The sequence below is a fragment of the Agelaius phoeniceus genome, chromosome 19 (genome assembly GCF_051311805.1).
Source record: "Agelaius phoeniceus isolate bAgePho1 chromosome 19, bAgePho1.hap1, whole genome shotgun sequence".
NCBI lineage: Eukaryota > Metazoa > Chordata > Aves > Passeriformes > Icteridae > Agelaius > Agelaius phoeniceus.
In genome coordinates this window covers 10,306,249-10,326,070 of record NC_135283.1, presented here as the reverse complement: position 1 = coordinate 10,326,070, position 19,822 = coordinate 10,306,249, and the positions used below count along the sequence as shown (strand labels likewise).

At 43.3% G+C, this 19,822-nt stretch overlaps 1 protein-coding gene across 2 annotated transcripts in view; it reads left to right on the top strand.

Annotated features, from left to right (window-relative positions):
- The window catches only part of PRKCA (protein kinase C alpha), a 145,790-nt gene extending 134,192 nt beyond the window's left edge, over nt 1–11,598 (top strand). For both annotated transcript variants that reach the window (XM_077188445.1, XM_054644930.2), the window contains 4 exons: nt 2,402–2,482; nt 3,840–3,947; nt 6,345–6,485; nt 10,908–11,598. In XM_077188445.1, the coding sequence (XP_077044560.1) occupies nt 2,402–2,482; nt 3,840–3,947; nt 6,345–6,485; nt 10,908–11,072 (495 nt within the window). In that variant the 3' untranslated portion in view covers nt 11,073–11,598. The remainder of the gene's footprint in view (nt 1–2,401; nt 2,483–3,839; nt 3,948–6,344; nt 6,486–10,907) is intronic.
- The last annotated feature ends 8,224 nt before the right edge of the window (nt 11,599–19,822 follow it).

Genomic DNA, 19,822 nt, shown 5'->3' with positions numbered 1-19,822 from the left:
GTCTGGCTTTCCCTGAGCCACAGCCTCCCCAGGACCCAGCTGCTGATTCAAACTGGGGGTATTGAGATGGGATTAAAGGGAGCAAACTCCCCATGTGCAGCAGCAGACTGTGAGCAGCACCTTTTCTACATGGAGATAATTCAATGGAAAAGGTGTTGTCACTGCATTTGCAGTGGGACTCTTGCAGCCCTGGTGGCTGTGTCTGTGTTTGTGTCTCAATTCCCACTCTTCCATCCAGGCCAGGGAGGTGTGTGCCAGCTCAGAGGGGCACTGCTCTGCTCAAAGAGCAGAAAAACTGTGTGATTTTGAGCATCCATTGGAGCTTTTTTCATATTAATTCTGCCTCTCCTGATTCTGTTTGATATTTTCTCCAGACAGAGAAAGGCAGATTTCGTAGGGGAGGTTGCAGTTCCTGATGGGAATGCTGTTTGGAGAAGAACCCAGCCTTGATTCACCTCTTGCTGGATAAAAATCAGCATTGTTGGGTGCTCTGGTACAGCTTGCACTGTAGGACATGGCATTGCAGCATTTAAGTCATTTCCTCCTCTCAGCAATCCCATCAAACTCCTTCACACCAGGGACAGAAGTTGAGCTGTGGGCTCCTGGACAGACCTGGCTGCCAGGTACAGAACCTTGGCAGCATGGCAGCATTCTCTTTCTCACTGCTGTGGATCCATTTTTGCTCATTTGCTAATTGGAAGAAGCTGTTCCTCCCAAAACCACATACCTGGACTGCACTTGTTGTACAAAATGTTCTGCCCTTGCAAAACAATGACCTGAAAAATATCCCCTTTTTATATACAATATTCTGTTCCATAAGGCTGGAAGCCATTGTCAGAGAAGGACTGAGGATGAAATGTTTTGTCATTTTCTGTGTGTAAAGGCCAGTATTTTTCCTGGATGAAACTTTGAAAGTGTTTGGTGTTTCAAAAGGCAATATTGATTTAATAAATCAAAAGGCAGGAACTTACTGGTGATGGAAATGAAGGGGGAGTAACCAAGTACGTCACTGTAAGATGAAATGAATGTCCCAAATATTTTTTTAAGCCTATATTACTGCTAAGAGACAACTAATATGGGCTGCCTTTATGTAGGGTCTTCCAGATGAGAATCTTGTTATTACCTCTGCCTGTCTAATACATTCCAAAGCACAATTGATTTTGAAATCCTTGGGTTAGAAACATTGCAGTAATTTTTAAATTATGTGCTGCTGTATCTCAAGCAAGGACATATATCCACACAGAGACCATAATTTTCTTTAGTAGCCAGGCAGTCCTGCTTTATTGCACTGGTGACTCACTATTTTCCTGAGCAACTACAGAACCTGGCAGTTCAACTTCTCTTTCAGACTACTAAAAAATTTAGGATGTGTGATGTGTACTTGACTGGGCAATTTATTTCACAAAGAACAAAAACACGAGCAAACAGGAGAATGAAATGCAAGCCCCTCTGGAGCTGTGACTGCCTCAGCTCCCTGCTCATTCCAGAGCAGAAGGGAGAGAGGGTGGAGTCAAAGGCTCTGATGCTGTTTCAGTGGGGATGGGCAGGGACTGGGCTGTCCTCCATCCCTTCCCAATTCACAGAATCCCTTCACAGTTGTTTAGAAAGATCTGAGGAGCACCTGCACCTCCAAACTCCTCCACAGCATCACCAAATGCTGCTCTTAAATCCATGACCTGTGATCCCTGAGGAGGCCCTGATTAAAGAGGATGACGCAGGGGGTGACCTGGGTGCTGCTGGCACTTGCAGCCTTTCCCTGTGTCACAACTCAATTTGTACTGCTCTGTGAGTCACATGTGAACCCAGAGCATGGAAAATACTTGACATTTCCATTAGTCTGAACAGCAGAACCCCCTTTCTTTTTGGTATAGCTGCTGTTTTGTCCTGAGTATCACAATCATGCAACTTGGGAAAACTTAACTGAGGTTTCTCGAGGTTTGCTCTTTTCCTAAGTTTTGATTCCTTTTACAGCAGAACAAAAATACAAATATTGAAAATTAATTATTGAAATTATTTCATTATTGGTAGTCCATAAGTTAAGTGAGCCTCATGATTTCAGACTTTGACACAAACAGTTGGGATAATGGTTTTGCCTTGTCTCCTGCATTGTGCTGCCATGCTTCCTCCTTTGGCCTCAAGTGCACATCCCAGGAAGTCTCTGAGCTGTATTTTCCAAGATATCAGGGTACCCAAGGCTGTGGGTGGGTTTAGCCTAACACTTGCAAAACAATCCAACTCCCACTGAAACCCGTGATTAGCTGGAGTGAGGATTACAGGATTGTCTTTCTGGCCTTTTTCAAGGGAATCTGTCCTTCTCTGCATGTCACACATGTACCTAATGCTGGGGTGAGTTAACACAGGGGTTTTTCCTTTGCTTTTTTTTTTTTTTGTGATTATGCAGATTATTGCTTACCAGCCCTATGGGAAGTCTGTGGATTGGTGGGCATATGGTGTGCTGCTCTATGAGATGTTGGCTGGCCAGGTAAGATTCCCCCTGCCGTGCTCTGTGACCTCCTCCTGCCCTCCAAGGCTGCTCTGTTTCAAGGCTCCCTAAAGGTTTAGACCATTACAGGATGGGATTGAAGCCTTTCATTCTGCTGTTATCTCCTTGTACTCTTGACTGACTCAACTGAGAATGTATTTAGGCTTTAAGCTCTTTATGTTGCACCCACATAATCAAGCTCAGCCTTTGAATACAGCTCCTTTGTACTGCAATAATGTTATAAATAGGCATCTTCAGAATTGAAAGGGAGACACTTGAGCAGGAAAATGCATGTCAAGTGGAAGAAATACCATTTAGGAGTTTGAAACCACAGGGAAGCATAATAAGAGTGTGTATAAGCTCTGCATTGCAGTTAAGTCCCAAGAATACAGTTTTTGTACTGTATGTCCTGGGGTAAAATATGGGTCTGAGCACTTGGAAATGTGCTCAGTTACAGACCCCTCATTCTGCACAGTTAATGAGAGGCTGCTCTGAGTCACTGGGGTGGGGAAGCAGCCCTGTGCTGCAAGAAATGGCAGAAAAGCACCAGCCTGAAGGAGTTCTCTTAGTCTTGAGTCGAAAAAGATCCCTGCAATTGGCTTTCAGGGAGTGTTAGGTAAAGGCAGGCACTTTCCTAGCTTAAAACATACACTTGTAAGAAATGCCTTTAAGAGTTTCTCTGCAAAATTCCAGTGAACATTTTAAAAGTTTTAGTGTGTAGCAACTGCAGCTGCTAACATTTGCAGGCTGAATTGCAAATATTGTTCATCTGAATGCTTTGTGGGAAAGGAGATTTACCATTAGCTGGGCTTGCACAGGGCCCATATCCTGGGGATTTATCCATGGGCACTTTCCCACCCCTGTATTTTAAAATATAGTGCAGCCCTTTCTTGTGATAGTCTCAGCAGCAGAATCCACAGCCAGGACATAAAACAAAGTGGAGTCCAACTGGAATGAAGTGAGGAATGGATATACCTTAGCACAAGGTGATTGAAAGTTATTCTCCAAACTTCACCCTTTGAAGTATTTTGCCTGTCTGGTGCTTTAAAAATGGATTAAAGCTGATGACAAAGATAATCCTGCACACATTTCATTAACCTGGCTGCCATTCTTGGGACAGAAATGAGCATTTCTCCTTGATTTTAATCTGAGACTGTCAACCACTAAGCTTCTGGGTCAGCAGATACCCAGGCTGCAGATTGCTGTGGGTTTGGGGGATGTTCCTGGACCAGGAGCACTGCTGTATGTGGATGTTTTTGGACATGGTGTTGTCATGCCATTTCATAAAAAGTGGAGAGTTTAAAAGCACAAAAAGGAAAACTCAGTGAGTTACTCACTTGTGATTTATTTTCAACAGCCTCCATTTGATGGGGAAGATGAAGATGAACTATTCCAGTCCATAATGGAGCATAATGTTTCCTACCCAAAATCACTGTCCAAAGAAGCAGTCTCCATCTGCAAGGGGGTGAGATAAAATGTTATTTTTCATTAAGTTCCTTTTGGCAGTCCTTGTGAGTCACTGGGTTTGCCTGGCTCTGACACAGCACTGTAGTATTTTAAAGTGCAACTTCTGTCAGGCAGTGCTGAGCTGTGTTGTCACTTGGTGTCACTGGTAAGTGCTGGGCTCTTCCCACTGTGCCTGTTTGTTTTATGGAAAGAACAAATGTCAGAGTCAGTGGCTGCCAAATGCAGAGCAGAATTTATAAACAGGACCATGGTGTGAAGAGTCTCCCCCTGCTTTGCCTCTCAGCCCACAGCAGCACAGCCCCAGTTCTGCAGGGTGAGATTTCTCAGCTTGGCTGGAGATACTCCAGCCAGTCCTCAGCCCAGAATGCCTAATGACAGCATCAGAGCTCAGGAGTTGAGGAGAATGAATTTTAAATCTAGGTGAAGATTAGCTTATGTCAAAATCTTCAGCATAAATGCAAGGAAACCATAGCGAAATTCTGACCCAGTGGTACCTGTGTGGCCTAAAATTGCTCTTAGATACTAAATTAATTTTTTTTTTTTTTACTTTTGAGGAAAATAATAGATTTGGCTTCAGGGGATTAGCTTAAGAAAAAAGAATTCATTTGACTTTCCTTTGATTCCATGTGATTCTCCAGAGCACCATCAGTCTGCAGCTTTTCCAATCCACTGCTTGTAATGGGTTATTTGATGTCTGACTTACACTGATAAAACACCACTGCACTTAGTTAATTTGGTATTTACATTCTTTCTATCATTTTCAACCATTTATGAAGTATTATACATGAGCTGGATATTAGTCCATTAAAGAAAATCATCAAGGAAAAGGTGTTTGGAACAAGAAGGTAAAATGAAAGACCATGCTAATTTTGGAGCTTATCCCAGTGTAGATGTGCTGGCCAACAAAAAATAAACATGATGTATTTTTGTAAAGTACATTCAGATTGCTGCCTTGTCGTGACAATCACATATTCAAACAGCACAGCCTGAACCTGATGAAATTGCCCTGTTTTCAGCTCCCCTGTTTGCTGCTTCTGTGTGCTCGTGTCAAGGGAGGGCAGAAAGCTAAAATTACCCTGCACCTTGAGATTTTGAGCAAGTCTCTGCAATACTGACATGTTCTTCATCTGCTAAACTGACAAATTGATCTCAGGTTTCAGTGGGAGTTCTTCCTGAGCTAAGGAGTCAATATGAGAAAGTTTCTGACCCCTGCAGGCAGTGGTAGCTCAGCACTCCCAGGACTGGGCACCATTGGGCAAGACAAACGTGCCCACTCTGCTCTTGGAATTGATTTGTCTGCTTGACTTCCATTCCACTGATTGAGAGTTTGTTGGTTTTGGTAAATGCAGCAACTTTGGAAAGAATTAAAACTACTGGAATCAATACTCTCATTTTCTTTTATCACCTACTGTTAAAGCAAGGGGTTTGGAAAAGGTAACAAAAATGGGAATGTTGCTGTTAATCTTGAAGAAGGCTGTGATTCCTGCCCAGTGCACAGCTGCTTAGAGTCACTTTTATTTTAGGTTCAAAATTGGAATCAGATCAACTCATCATTTGGAAGGAGACTAAAGTGGTACTGGGGTTTTAAGAAGATCTGTTGAGGTATCACTCCCAGCAGTCCATTAATCATATATAATTTGTAAAAGAGCTTTAAAAAGTCCCCACAAAAACTGGAGGTGAGGGTTTAAGGCTACATTGCACAATTCCCAATGTACACACCAATTGGAAAATGCTGAGGAACTTGTTAATTAGGGAGCACATTCTAATTTCTAATCAGGCCAGGCTGGTGGATTTGGGGCTGGTTTGTTTCCCCAGGTCTGTTTAATCTCTGTAACTGGGTATGGTATTGACCAGGATGTCATTAAGAATGCAAGGGAGGAAACACAGATTAGATGTTGTCAGCTGGGTGCCAAAGAATTGGAGGCTCTGTAATGAGATGTCTTGAACAAGCCCCAGAAAAATGAAATGGGAGTGTGGGGGGGTTGTACTTCATGGAGCTTTAGTGCATTGGAATTTATGATGTTTAATTGATTGTTGAGATAGGGCAGGAGCTGCTCTGGAGATCTGTAAGACTGATCTGAGGGACTGGAGGTGGAATTCAGGAGTGAGTTGTGAGGCAGCAAGGATGGTCCTGGGCACCACCTGCACCTCCAGCAGCAACCTCTGCCCAGTGGGAAAAACTTCCCCAGTGCAGCCCCTAATTTTGTGGCTGATTTGCTGTCTCCTGTGATGAAGCAAGAAAATTCTCCAAAAAATTCATTTTAGCTTATCAAAACAATTTTTTGAGCAGTGTTTATCTTCAGGAGTGGAGCAAGAGTATTGCAGGCAGGGAAAACTCCCTCTCACTTTCCTTCCAGCAATTAAACTGAATAGTTTGGTGTTTTCTTCCCAACAGCTGATGACTAAACATCCTGCAAAACGCCTTGGCTGTGGCCTGGAAGGTGAAAGAGACATCAGGGAACATGCTTTCTTCAGGAGAATTGACTGGGAGAAATTGGAGAACAGAGAGATTCAGCCACCTTTCAAACCTAAAGTGGTGAGTGAGGTGCCAGAGGTCCAGATGCCTCACTGTCCCATCTGGGTCACCAAAACTGATGCCTTAAGGAGCTGGAACAGAGGCTGGATGGAGTTAAGGGGAATAAAGAGGATATTTACTGAAGTGCCTTCAAAGGCCACACCCTGGCAGTACCAGAGCCACAGTCATGGCTCTGCCTGGGTGGCTCCAAGATGGAAGAAAAAGGTCACAAGATCTCACATTTTTTATAAGTTTTGGTCCATTTGAATATTGGAACTATTTGTTCAATGACTGCTCCATCCCATCCAGTCCCATCCTTCTTGTTTTTCTCTCTTCAGCCCTCGTTGTTTGTGCTCTTGGAGCTGAGATTTGGATCATTTGTCCTTGGTCCCCAGCTGGAGCAGGAATTGTCTCCCTACTCTGTGCACAGAGCTCACCATCCCATAATATGATCCCAGAGCCACTCACTAAAGCAGCACAGAATCTGAAAAACAGAAGAAGTTCAAACCTGAGGCCTCGTTTCCCTCACGGGCTGTGGCTGCACCCTGCTCCCGTGGGTGGGGTTGCTGCTGCAGATCGGGGCCATGGCGGAATTGAGGCCGTTTGATGAGGGCAGAGCTGTCTGTGAGCCTGTCTGTGTTTGGGTGGAACCTGGGGACCTTTGTGCCTGGCAAAACAGCCTCACAATGGTTTGAGCCCTGCCTGGATGGTCGTGCACCATGTGAGGAGCTGAACACGGGGAAAATTGGCACATCCACATCAGCCACTCGAGACTGGTCATAAATGAGGTTAACAGCTGTCTCCTCTGAGCAACATCCAAAGTCAGGATCTGACTGAGGGGCTTGGATTAGAGGGGTGAATTTCTCCATGGTTGGTAGCCCAGCACAGGGGCTTTTATTCCCCATCCTACAGCAATGTCTGCTCAGTTTGCAAGATTAATCCCTGGTTTATTTTCCATGTTCATTACTGGTTTGCACACATGTATCTGCATTTTAGAAATCCAAGCTAGTGGAAAGATGTCCTTACCTGAGAGCTGTTTGCATAATAGAATTGGAAGAGCTTTGCTTGTTGAGCCAGAATTTCTTTCAGCATGTACTGTGCTTCATTGACAGGCAAAGAGAAGAGTTTGCACACAAGAACACAAGCTTTAAGGAACAGCTGTAAATTGTTATGTCCTAACATTGAACCTTTCTTCTGTAACCCTTTTATTTTTCAGCTGAGAATCCTAGCTGGCTTTAGCACTTCAGGTGTAGGATGACTGCTCTTACCCTGATTTATTTGCCAATACAGACACACCAGTGTCTGTCACAAACTAATGAACAGAGGGACACCAATACCTGAATTATTCTTCACTTTTTTCATACAAATTACTTTTTTGCATTAACAGGAGTTGAAGCTGAGAAGGGTGTTTATTGCTAAAGGAAATACCTTTTTATATGGTGTGGATTTTGCAGGCAGGGAAGGGTGTAAATAAGTGAAGAACTTGTGTGGTGCTGCAGCCAACCCTTCCCCAGAGCTGGCTGAGCAAAGGGGACCTCTTGGGGCTTATTTTATTTGAGATTTTCATTGCATGCTTCTCAAGTCAAATTTAAAGCTGATCATAAAGCAGACCTACCTTCACATCTGTAAGTTCTATTAGCTCAGGAGCTGAGTGCTTAGACTCTCCTTGAAGTTCAAAGTAACACCAGCATGAAGGTGCTAAAAGCTTCAGGTGTGGTTTGGTTCCATCAGAGCTTCCTGGCAGGCCCTGGCTCCTCCTCAGAGAGCTGTGCTCTGTCTCCCTGGTTATCATGACCTGGTTTGTTTGCACAGGCTGCTATTAAAATACACCGAGGCGGATTCACACAGAGCCCGACTCTCCTGGACAAAAATAACTTAAAATCCAAGTCCAGTATTTGCATACCCTGTGCACAACTCATTCTGATTCTATTTGTATCAGTATCATTCAGTTATAGAGTCATTTAGGTTGGAAAAGACCTTAAAAATCATCAAGTCTCAGCCCTTCTCCCAGAACTGCCAAGCCCACCACTAAGCCATGTCCCTAAACACCACATTACACAAGTTTCAAATCCCTCCAGGGATGGATATTGATTTTAGAAAGCAAAAAACACACAACCCTTAGTCTGTTTGAAGATATGGGTGTATTTATAGGCTTTGTTTGGGGTGATATTTTTTGGGAAACCTTTGTAGGTACATCTTCTCTAGGAAGTGCTTTCCTGCAGGAATAATCCTGCTGCTTCCACAGTCCTTACTGGAACACAGAGCTGCAGATTTTGGTCAGCAGTTGGGTGCTGTAAATAACATGTTCCCTTCCAGATTGACATTTCACAGGTTATAGGCATAGACTGATTATTTGGCAAGGACATTTTACTCTTATTTCCAAGTTTAGGGCTTTGAGGAGTTCTGTAATTTCAGTTGTACTCTAATAATGCTTTAAGGTTCAGTGCTACTCTTTAATGTGAAGACAAAAACATCATTGAAGATACAAATTTATTTAAAAGTAACTCTATTTGCACCCAAAATATACCCATATTTCATGTGATTTATTTCTTAGCCTCTACTAGCCTAAGCAATGTGGGAGACCTAATGGTCTCAGGAAGTTTGGGCACAATGTCCAGCTTGTTTGAATACTTTCCATTTGCTGAAAAAAAAGAAGAGGGAAAAAATTAAAAATAAAGAAAATAGCATAATTTTATTGCAGGATGATGCTTATCTGTAGAACATCTTTTTTAGCAAAAATTTCCTTTTTAGCAATAAAAAAATTTCTTTTTGTGGCTGCTCTGAGCTGGCTGTTATGCCTCTAAATTAATTCGATTTAATTTGGGGCTACACGCCAATAATTCAGAAGTTTTCTCCTTGTCAAAGTTGAGCTCTTTCCATTCTTGTTTTCCAGAGATTCAGTTCCAAAATGCAGAGGCTCAGTGGGCACCAGGGCATTCCATGAGTGGTGCAGAACCCACGTTGGGTGGAGAAGGCAGAGCCCCATGAGCTTTATCAGGGTGCAGTGTCCCTGGGCTGCTGCTCTTCCAGGGCTGGACAAGTGTCCTCTGTGAGCACTGGGCTCCAGGACCTGAGCTCAGGTCTGGAATAGGAGCCCATGGGTTTCCCTGAGGCACAAGAAGTTCTGGAGAGCTGAGCTCAGGTGGCAGGGCCAGCCCAGCTCCTGCCAGGTGCTCTGTGGGAAGGTTGGAAACTCTGCCTGGGCTGTTTCCAGACCTCTCATTCTGAATGCCCTCAGTGGCCCCTCTCCAGTGCATCCTTCTACAAATGCACAGATTTGCCCGTGTTGCATTCATTCAGAAAAAAAACAATATTTCATATTGGTCTATTGTACAAGCCATATTCTGTCCTTTCCAAGTTATCCTCTTGAGTCTGCAGATAATAATGGAATTTTACCCTTCATATCCACATGCAGGGATGTTAAAGGGATGGATAGAGAGGAAAGGGTGAGGCCAATGGGAAGAAACATTCACTGCCTTTATCCCACACCTGCTTTGTCCAAAGATCTGTTACAGCAGTTTTGAGATGAGCACATTTACCAGTTTCCTCCTCACCTCTCCACAATATTCAAAGCCTCATTTTCCTCAAATATTCCTTTTTTTTTTCTTGCACATAAGCTAATTTCATTCTGGTACCATCTTTCTGGTTTTTAGCATGCTTCTGATCATACTTCCCTGCTTATCAAGTCTTTTCTGCATTCCTCCAAAGGCTTCTTTCTACAAACCTGGTTTCTTCTGCTGTGCTCAGGCTGTAGCTGTATTAACCCCCTTCTTGGCTGGACTTTGCCCCAAAATGAGTCTCTTAAGAAAATAAAGGAGGAAACCTGTGATAGCAAGTTTTGGAACAAGAACCTGTCCAGGATGTGCTCCTGCCCAGCCCTCCTGCTATCATTTATGAATTTATAGGAGTTCACTGAATTTATAGGAATCTGTGAATTTCTAAATTTATAAATAAAAATAAATTTATGAATTTATAGGAATTCAGGAGTTCAGAGCCTGTTCAGTGAAGACTCAAAGCACATAAATGAATTGCATTAAGCTTTTTGCAGATTGTAAAGGAACTAGAGACTAACAGGAAAAATTTAATTTCGTACGATAAGGCTTTTAAAAAGAATGAAACAACTTGACAAAGAAAGTATCTCTTGCCAACATATGTTTATCAAAATATTTCCTTTTTCCTTTTGTATCCCAGTAGTGCTGAATATTTAAGCCTCTTTATCTCGTCACCTCATGCTGATGGATGAAAACCTTTCTGACTGCTTTTTATCAGGATTCAGCTATTAAAACTTCACTGTTTGTCTGGGATTTTTTTGTCAAAATACCTGAAAAGAAAATTTTCCCTCAACTGCTCATAAGAAACATGCCTTGCATGTATCCTGACAACTCTGCTGTTGTATTGCTGACTTTTTTCAGCCTTTTTTTCTGCTTTTTTCTCTCCTTGCAGTGCGGCAAAGGGGCTGAAAACTTCGATAAGTTCTTCACACGAGGACAGCCGGTGTTGACGCCTCCAGATCAGCTGGTCATTGCCAACATAGACCAAACAGATTTTGAAGGGTTCTCTTATGTCAACCCCCAGTTTGTGCACCCCCTTGTAGAAAATGTAGCATGAAACAGCAGAACAAATCCCGCCATGGGGAGCAGGTGTAACCCTACAATTTTTAGGCTTTCGCCTCGTTGATTCCATTTGGGCCTGGAAATTGTAGGGTTAGAGGGTGGAAGATGAGGGAAGGGCCACTTAGTCAGGATTTGGGCTTTGCAGCAGCAATGTTCTCTTAACAGGAGGTAAATTAGTGTACAGTGCCCACTTTTTCTCCTAGAAGTCGCCACTGACTTGTTGAAATTGCCCATGTTTTGGTACGTTCTCTATTTTGTAACTTCCCGCCGTCCTTTTGCTCCCTTTTCCACTCTGTTGTGTTGGAAACACATCTGGCACGTGGTCTGAATGAGAAGCCACCTCAAGTATTTATTCCTTGGGGGTGGATGCTGGGAGGTGGGAGCTGCTCCCCAGAGACCTCAGGGGCAGCACCAGAGACTGAGCGGGGTCAGCTCCAGGGGGAGAGGCATTGCCAAAAAAGCACTGAAAGTGTTTGCAAAATATGGCAGGGAAAAAAAAACCAGTTGGGAATGGGTGGGAGGGGGGATGAAATCAAATTAGACCATTAGACCCTGAGGTTTGGTGAACTGATCCTGTAAAATCCCAAATAAAAGCACTGGGGTGGTGGCCACATCTCTAGGATTTGTGCTATGAGTAGCATGTGATAAACTCGAGGGTGAAATTTTGTCTTTAATAATAATAATAATAATAATAATGATAATAGTAATAATTTTAATAATACTTTTGTGAATTTTTAATCTCCATGAGATTATTCTGTGATCCAGGGTGCCATTGTCTGTTCAGTTGGTTTCATTTACACCACTCCTCAAGTTTACTGTTAACTGGTTCTAATACCAATATTTTACTATGAAATTTATTAACCTGGAATGTAAAACAAAACTGTAATTCCTTATATCTTATTTACATGTGTTTATTTATAGTCTGCAGTGTAGGACAGTAAATTGAAAAAAGCATTATGTATACTAAATTAACAAAAAATGCAGCCCCAAGTGACTTCCTGATTTCTCCAGAATAACTCATGAAAATCAAGTGAGATTTAGTCTTAAATAATCGGTTTTAATTCAGAAAACTTTGGGCTGTAGAATAATCAAGCCTGAAAAAAGCAGCACCTAAAACTGGTTTTATTGATAGAATGGAATTTAATACGTTTTACATATGCTTCATGCAATGAATTTTGCATGTTTAGTAATAACTCTTAATAATAAGGGTTAATAATAAGCAGATCTATATTATTGACATAATCGTATCAAGTGTAAAGAGTATTATAAAAATTTTATAAAACAACTTGTGCTTTATTTGTGAAAGTTCTTGTTCTGAATGACACCATTTAGATTTAGCTAAATGTTTTCTTGCTATTGTTTTGATTTTTACTTTAGGTTTTGAATCTTGTTACTGGCTTAGGGTATAATCTCTTTTTTTTAAAGTAGATATACTTTTAAATAATAATTGCTACCTGCAGGTTTTATACGAGGTTCAATTAGGCTTTCATTTCACATCTGCTTATTACTTGCAGAGAAGAAAATAGACTTTATTTGCAATGATGAACACTGTAATTAATGCAATCTTCTCCTCTCCTATCACTTAGATAAAAAATTTTGATATTTCCTCTTACTACTTACCAGAAGATATTAACTCAAATATCAGTAAATAATGTTTTGTGCATATTTTGGGTTTGTTACAGCATGTAAAATAGTACTTGGTGCATTTCCCTTTTTTTTTCCTCTCCTGCCTTGATCCCATTAGCAGCCACAGGCACTTCTTGTCTGTCAGATGTGCATGATGATGCCAGAAGCATGATGTCTCTGTTGCTGCATGCAGACTGATTACAATTTTTCCAGCATGTAAACATATTCAAAAAAGTAAGATATTTGCCATAAAATACTTCAATTTATACTAGAATATGTAATGGGGTGGGGTGGGAGGGGAGCCTACTTTCTAATCATCTTTTATGACAATAAAACATGGAACCTGTGCCAAAGATTCTGTCAGAAAGATCCAATCCTGCCAGGTGGGAGCCAGAGGGGTGGGTTGGACCTGGGGGTGCCTTGGGGGAGCTGGGCAGGTGTGAGGGAGACGTGGTTGGGTGTGAAGGGTGACAGTGTGGAGCTCCTGCACCTGCAGGACCCTTGGGAAACGTGGCTTTGGGGCCAGGACGTGCAATTCCCACACCCCAGAAATCCAATTGTTGCCCTGTCTCAGATCCAATTGTTGCCCTGTCTCAGACCCAGTTGTTGCCCTGTCTCAGACCCAATTGTTGCCCTGTCTCAGATCCAGTTGTTGCCCTGTCTCAGACCCAATTGTTGCTCTGTCTCAGATCCAATTGTTGCCCTGTCTCAGACCCAGTTGTTGCCCTGTCTCAGATCCAATTGTTGCCCTGTCTCAGTCCTTTTGTACCCCCAGCTCCCACCAGGAGCATCCTGGAGTGATCAAAGCCGGACATTCCAGGGTGTGGCTCACGAGGGGCATTGGCCAATTGACAGGAACTCAGATCATTGCCTGAACAAACGGGACTCCAAACTTCTCAGACATTTTAGGAGTAAAATTTTTGAACTGTTCTGTGTCAAATTCGTTGTCATCCTAGACTGGGAGTTCATTTTCTGCTTTGTGTATTATGTACTTCAAAAATGATGGAATTCACCATAAAGCATGTGGCCTAATGCAGCATTCATGACTTCTTTTCTTTTTTTTTTTTCTGAATATTATTAGCCTGGCAATGTTTAGTAAAATGCTGTAGAAGACAATAGATTGAATTAAGATAACAGATTACTGAGTCTCGGATTTTAATAAACAAGGGGCTCTCAACTATGCCAGTCTGCCAAGAGGTGCCATTGTGCTTGTTTTTAAAATGTGAAGTGAAAGAGACACTTTTGAAAAAGGAAAATACAGGGAGAAAAATACCAGCATACAGGTTTGGGGAGTAAGCAAAGCAGAACAGGGGCAGAATTGAACCAAGCCAGAAACCAGGCAGGAGCTCCCTTGGGTAGATGTTGCCACAGTTGTGTTTTCCTGATGAAATCTGAATTTTCCAAGGAAGTCCCATTGCTGGCACAGTTGTGACAGTCGGTGCTGTTCACAGCAGGACACAGCATCACAGGGCTGCTCTGACACTGGGACAGAGCTGGTTTAACACTGGGACTGAGCTGGTTTAACACTGGGACTGAGCTGCTCATTTTCTGGCCACTTCTCATCCCCAGTTTTTTCAGCCCTCGTGGTTGTCTCCCAGTTTTTCTGGTGTAGAAGCAGAAATTCCTCTTTAGAGTCATTACCTCAGGTCCCCGGGCTTGTGACAGACTTGCTGTGTTCTGGAGGTTCCTGAAACACTTAGGAAAAGCTCCAGTGAACTCCTGGATCCTGCAGGAGCAGGGCAGGGTTGGATAAAGCAGGGATTGGTTGTGTTACCCCTCACTGCTCTTCTGATGCCCTCGCCTGCTCTGACCTTTCCCAACAACTCCCGCTGGCTGCTCGGAATCCAGAAACTTTTCATGGCCAGGAAAACCTGAAGAATCCAGCCAGAACTTTGATATCTTTTCAGAGACAGATGTTATTTATATCATATTTTTCACAAGATTTGGTTTTCTAGAGAACATGTATCAACAGAAGGAGAGGCATTGGAGCTGCTTCTCTTCCACTTGTGTTTGATAGCAAGTGTAATCCCAGCACCCACGTTGCCACCAAGATTCCCAAAAGGCAAATTGAAAATTGTACTGCACTGAAGCTGGGGTGGAAGTTTTGGGAGTTGTGTTTCCATCCCTGTGCTGAGTCCCAGGTGGTTCCAGGGCAGCCCCATTCCTGCTGGGAGAGGCACAGGTTTGCCAGGTAAAACTTCCAAGGGCTTTTCAGGGATCAAATGGGACTTAACTGGCTCCTAGGCAAATTCTGTCATTATTCAGCCTCTGGATGCTTTTGTGTACCTTTGAGTGAGCAGAGCAGGGTGGTGGAATTCCAGGCCAACCATTTCACCCACCAGCCAGGCTGGGGGCTCTGAGCAAGGCTGGCACATGTGTGAGAAGGAGAGAGCACATTCCTGTGATAAAATAGTCCTTAATCCAGTTTGGAGGAGAAATCCAGTTTAGCTTTCTGATTCTTCATTCTTTCCAGAAATACAATTGAATTTCCTTTTACAAACTGAAGAAAGTTCTTCTGGAAATCAGCTGTTAGTTTAAAAAAAAAATCATCACGTCTGAATGCTGATGGCCTTGGAAATCCATCCTGTCTCTTGGGGTGAATCCAGTTCAGTAATTCTGGGCTTCTATAAAATTAATGAGGTCGAGCAAGAGAGGAACTTGTCTTCTGGCTGGAAGGATGACACATCTAAAGGTGGAGTGGTACCAGTTGAAAAGTGTTTTCTGAGCCAGTGCCTCTGGATGCAATCCCAGTGAAATGCCATAGGAGACACATGCAGTGAGCAGGGGGGGCAGATCCTCCTTATTGTGCAAAGCATAGCATTGGAAATAATTATTATTAATAATAATCATCCAATAATAAAGCTTGGATACCAGTAGGAAGCATATCTACAGTATATTGAGTTTACAGTAGGCTTTTGGACCTGCCAGGAAATTTCTGGAAATATTTAATGTGATTTTCAGTTCTTTTAGTCATTAGCATAAGTTATTGTACATAGGGGTTTTTTGTCTGTGCAGATGTGTGGGCTGTGTTTGATGTGTCCCCTCTGAAGGTGGGCACTGAGCTGCCAGGTAGTCCAAAAGCAGACAAGCTAAAAAGCACTTTCTTCCCTCAGCCCCTCACTCACAGACAGGATCTGAAATAGCTGAGTTGCAGAAATAAGTGAGATTTGACTCCGTAACATGCATGATTCCCTCTCTGTGCCAGTAACAATTGGGAATGAAGTAGCCTTACCTTGAATAATGCCCGTGCACCACAGCCCTCCTGTTCCAGGAACCCTTGTGAACCCCTCTGCCTCACCCACCTCAGCTGCAGGAGGGGTAACAATAGTGACTGACCCCACAGGGAGGGGTGAGCACCTCTAAGGCAACGTTTCTAATTCACTTTTAACCTGAAAAGAGTTGTGTAAGTATTGTTATAACTTTTACTATTAAATCAGCTCCTTGGACTCACATGGTACTGCTGGCTATACCATGCTGTTTCTACTTTTTTATAGAACTTTAGTAACTCTGCTGAAACCGTTTGAAGAGAAATAAAATCAGATCTGAGACGTTTCTTACAGAATCTGGAGTCCAGCTTTTGTACCTGGAGTCAGGGTGTGATGGGGGGTGATGCTTGCTGATTGTGTGGGTGAGCTGCACTTTCCTCTTTTCCAGCTACTGAGATTTTTATGTGCAATTTAAAAATTCCATGTGGATGGAGGTCTTAGCAGAACTGATAATTGGAGGGGGAGATTCCTTTTGGGTAAATCGAGTCAGCACAGCTGTTTCCTAGCACTGTTTTTACTGACTCCTGCTGAAGGAGGAGCTCTGTTCTTTGTGCAGCTGGTTTGTCCATGACAGGCTGATATTTTCTGTTGATATTTTAATGTATTTCTGTGTTGTAAATGTGTCTTTGTGCTTCTTTTTTTTCCTTGTCTGTGACACCGTAGTTCAGATTTTAAAGAAAACTGCTCCAGAAGCTGTTTTTGTTTTTTCTTCCACTGATGTCAGTTGACCTAAATAAATAAATTAAGTCTGTTTCATGATTTGAAACGGTGCAGGATGAGTAGCAACAACATTGACACAGCTGCCATTGAAGCTCATTTCTCACTGGCTACATTGGACACTCTGCAGCTGATGTTTCATTAGTTTTGTAATTAATAATGACAGGAACGTTTTAATAGAAAGGAAAATGATGTTCATGATCTTTACACACATTTTGCTGAGAACTATTTGAATTTCTTTTCCTTCTCTCTGAACCCCTTGGGGTGACACTGCCAAGGGTTCCTTCCCAAGATTCACACACTCCTGGCTTCAAAATCTTAAAATTAACAAACCAAAACCCCACTACAGCTTCCAAGGCACCCAGGGCACCACAGAGCTCCCTGAGTGCTCGGCCAACAGCCCCAATTCACTGAAAATATTAATTATATTATGTGTTAATTATATTATGTGTTGTACCCACTGTTGGCCTTGGAGTATAAAAACAATGCTCTTGCAGGGATAATAAAAATTTAATCTATGGCTCATTCCCCAAACCTTTCATTTGTTCTCTCCCATGTTATCAAAATGTATGTAAAAAAAAAAAAATTTCAACAAAATGAAGCTCATTGGCTCTTTCTAAAATGTGAATTTCTCAACACTCTGTAGTTTTGCACAACAATACAGAGAACACCTGGAACTTCTCCAATGACTGTATGCTACTTATTTTTTTAAAACATTGATGAACTCCTTAATATTTTAATATTATTTTAATATTCTTTTAAGACCCAAATGTTGTATTTATATAGAGGAGAACATTATTTATTTTCATATCATTTATCTGCAAGATGCTACCAGAAAATTCATTTTTCAAAAGATTTTTTAAAAAAAACACAACCATTGGAAGTGTAGTGGGCAAGACTGATGTACAAATTACAGCATCTTTTTTTTGTTTGTTTGTTTCATAATTTGCAGGATCTTCAATCTTTGTTTGCATGAAATGCTTTTGTTAAGTATTAATTGTAGTTTCAAAGCAAGTGTGTATGAATAAAAATACTGATCATTACTTTTGTGAGAGTTTGGTCTGCCTTGAAGAAATTTCCTTTCAAAATTGACTCCCCCAGGGCCAGAGGCTGAGAGAGGTTGGTGTGAGCAGCCACAGAAATTGCCCAGTCTGGACTTTGATTCTTCAGAGACAGAGTTTTAACCTGGGCTTTTGTTTTTAATTCTTATTAATGAATTATCTAAAAAAGGTGGGTCTGGAAGAGGATTTCTGAGTGCTGACCTTGGGCTGCTGGGCTGCTCCAGGTGTGGGAGCCAAAGGGAAAAAACAGCCCCAAGAGCCAAAGGAGGTCTCAGATTGGAGGGTCTGGTTCCAAGCTCAGTGTGGGATTGGTGCTGGAGGGATTTGTCCTCCTTGGGAGCAGCCAGACCCAAAAAACTCAAACTCAATTTCTCTTTGAGTGTGGGAGCCCTGGGTGGTTCATTCCACCCTCTGCTGCTTCCTCCTGGGAGGAGAGGCTGTGTCAGTGATTGAGAGCCTGAAATTCTCAGCACCCAGGACTCCAGCAGGCAAAATTAAAGGGAAATCCTTTCATTTTGATCATTGATGACCCTCAGGGCCCCACTGTGTGATGAAACATCTGATTTAGGGTTCCTGGATTTCCCTTGGGCTCCTGGGGACCGGACAGGACCCCCCAGTCCCACCAGCCCCGTCCACCCCACGTCCCCAGCCTCGTTCACACTGACATCATTGGTTTTCAAAACTTGAAAGCAATGTCCAAATATTGTGACAGCTTGACAGACAGCTCCCTTTCCTGCCTGCTCTCACAGGATTGAAGCTCATGCTGATTCAGTTACTGGGTTTGTTGGCTGAGTTTGCCCTGAGGAATTGTTGAAATTCTGGGTTTTTTTCCAATGAGCGTTTCCAGGCTACTTCACATCTGTCATCCAACTTGCTCAGCTTCTGAAGGCCATGAACACATCTCAGACCTTGGGAGCTTTCTGCAGAGCAGCACAGGGACTCTGGGGACACATCCCTGCCCTGAGCTCGTGGACACAGAGTTGGTGCCCCCAGGGCAGGGGGTCCTGAGCTCTCCATTCTGCCAGAGCTGCACCCCAGCCAGGCTGGACAGGATTTGTGGCCAAACCACCACAGTGCCCATCAAGGGGCTCTTGGCTTTTGGGGTGACAGCTTGGACATCAGTTTCTGAACTCTCTCCTTGGGGAAGAACAAGTCTGGCAGAGCAGTGGGTGCTGGACATGGACCCACAGGGTGGGAGAGCTGCTGGATCCCCCATGGCCACACTGTGCACCCTCCCAGCTCAGGCTGGGGGTCTCATGAGCAGGACAATCCCCGGCTCACAGTGGGATGACTCAGCTGTCACGAGGGGGTGGTGAGAGCCTGTGTGGGCAGCTTTGCTGTGATGGGCTGTGGGAAAGGGGAAGGTGCTGGAACACTGCATCTTTGACTCTTTCTAAGCATGCCAGAGCAAGCTGGTGGTTCTGGGGAAAATGAAGCGTTCAAAGCTCCTCCAGGAGAGGCTGGAGCTCTCCATGCCTGCCACAGGAGAGCAGCTCCATCAGGAATGTTTCCAGCACCATAAATCACACCAAGTGTTCGTGCCTGCCTCCCCCAGCCCCAGCCTCTCTTCAGAGATTTGGGTATTTGATTCAGAAATCTCAGAATATTTTTGCAGAGCTGGTGTGTGAGCTGCAAATAAAAGCAGCTCCTCTGAGAACTGCTTGGGTAGCTGAAATGATGACTGCATTAATTACCACGAGGTAATTATAATCCCACCTGCTCCCTGGGGAGCTGTGGTGAAGCAAAGGCAAATCAATCAGGGGCCCAAATCAGGACAGCTGTTGCCATGTGTGGATGCCTTGTCCTCAAAGGGATGTTTGCCCTGGCTGCATCTGTCACTTGTCACCTTCCCAAAGTGCTGCTGCACCCAAAGAAATGGGGATGGCATGAGGAGACCAGGGCTGGACCCACAGGGTTACCTGCAAAAGTGGTTTTTATTACTTTTTTTTTCCCCTCTTTCCCAAAAGAAGGGCATGGGATGAGGCAGATCTCATGGGAAATGAGTCAAGGCTGGCTCCTTCTCCGGGGACTTGCTGCATTTGCTGCCAGGGTGACAGTGTCAGACAGCAGCTGCC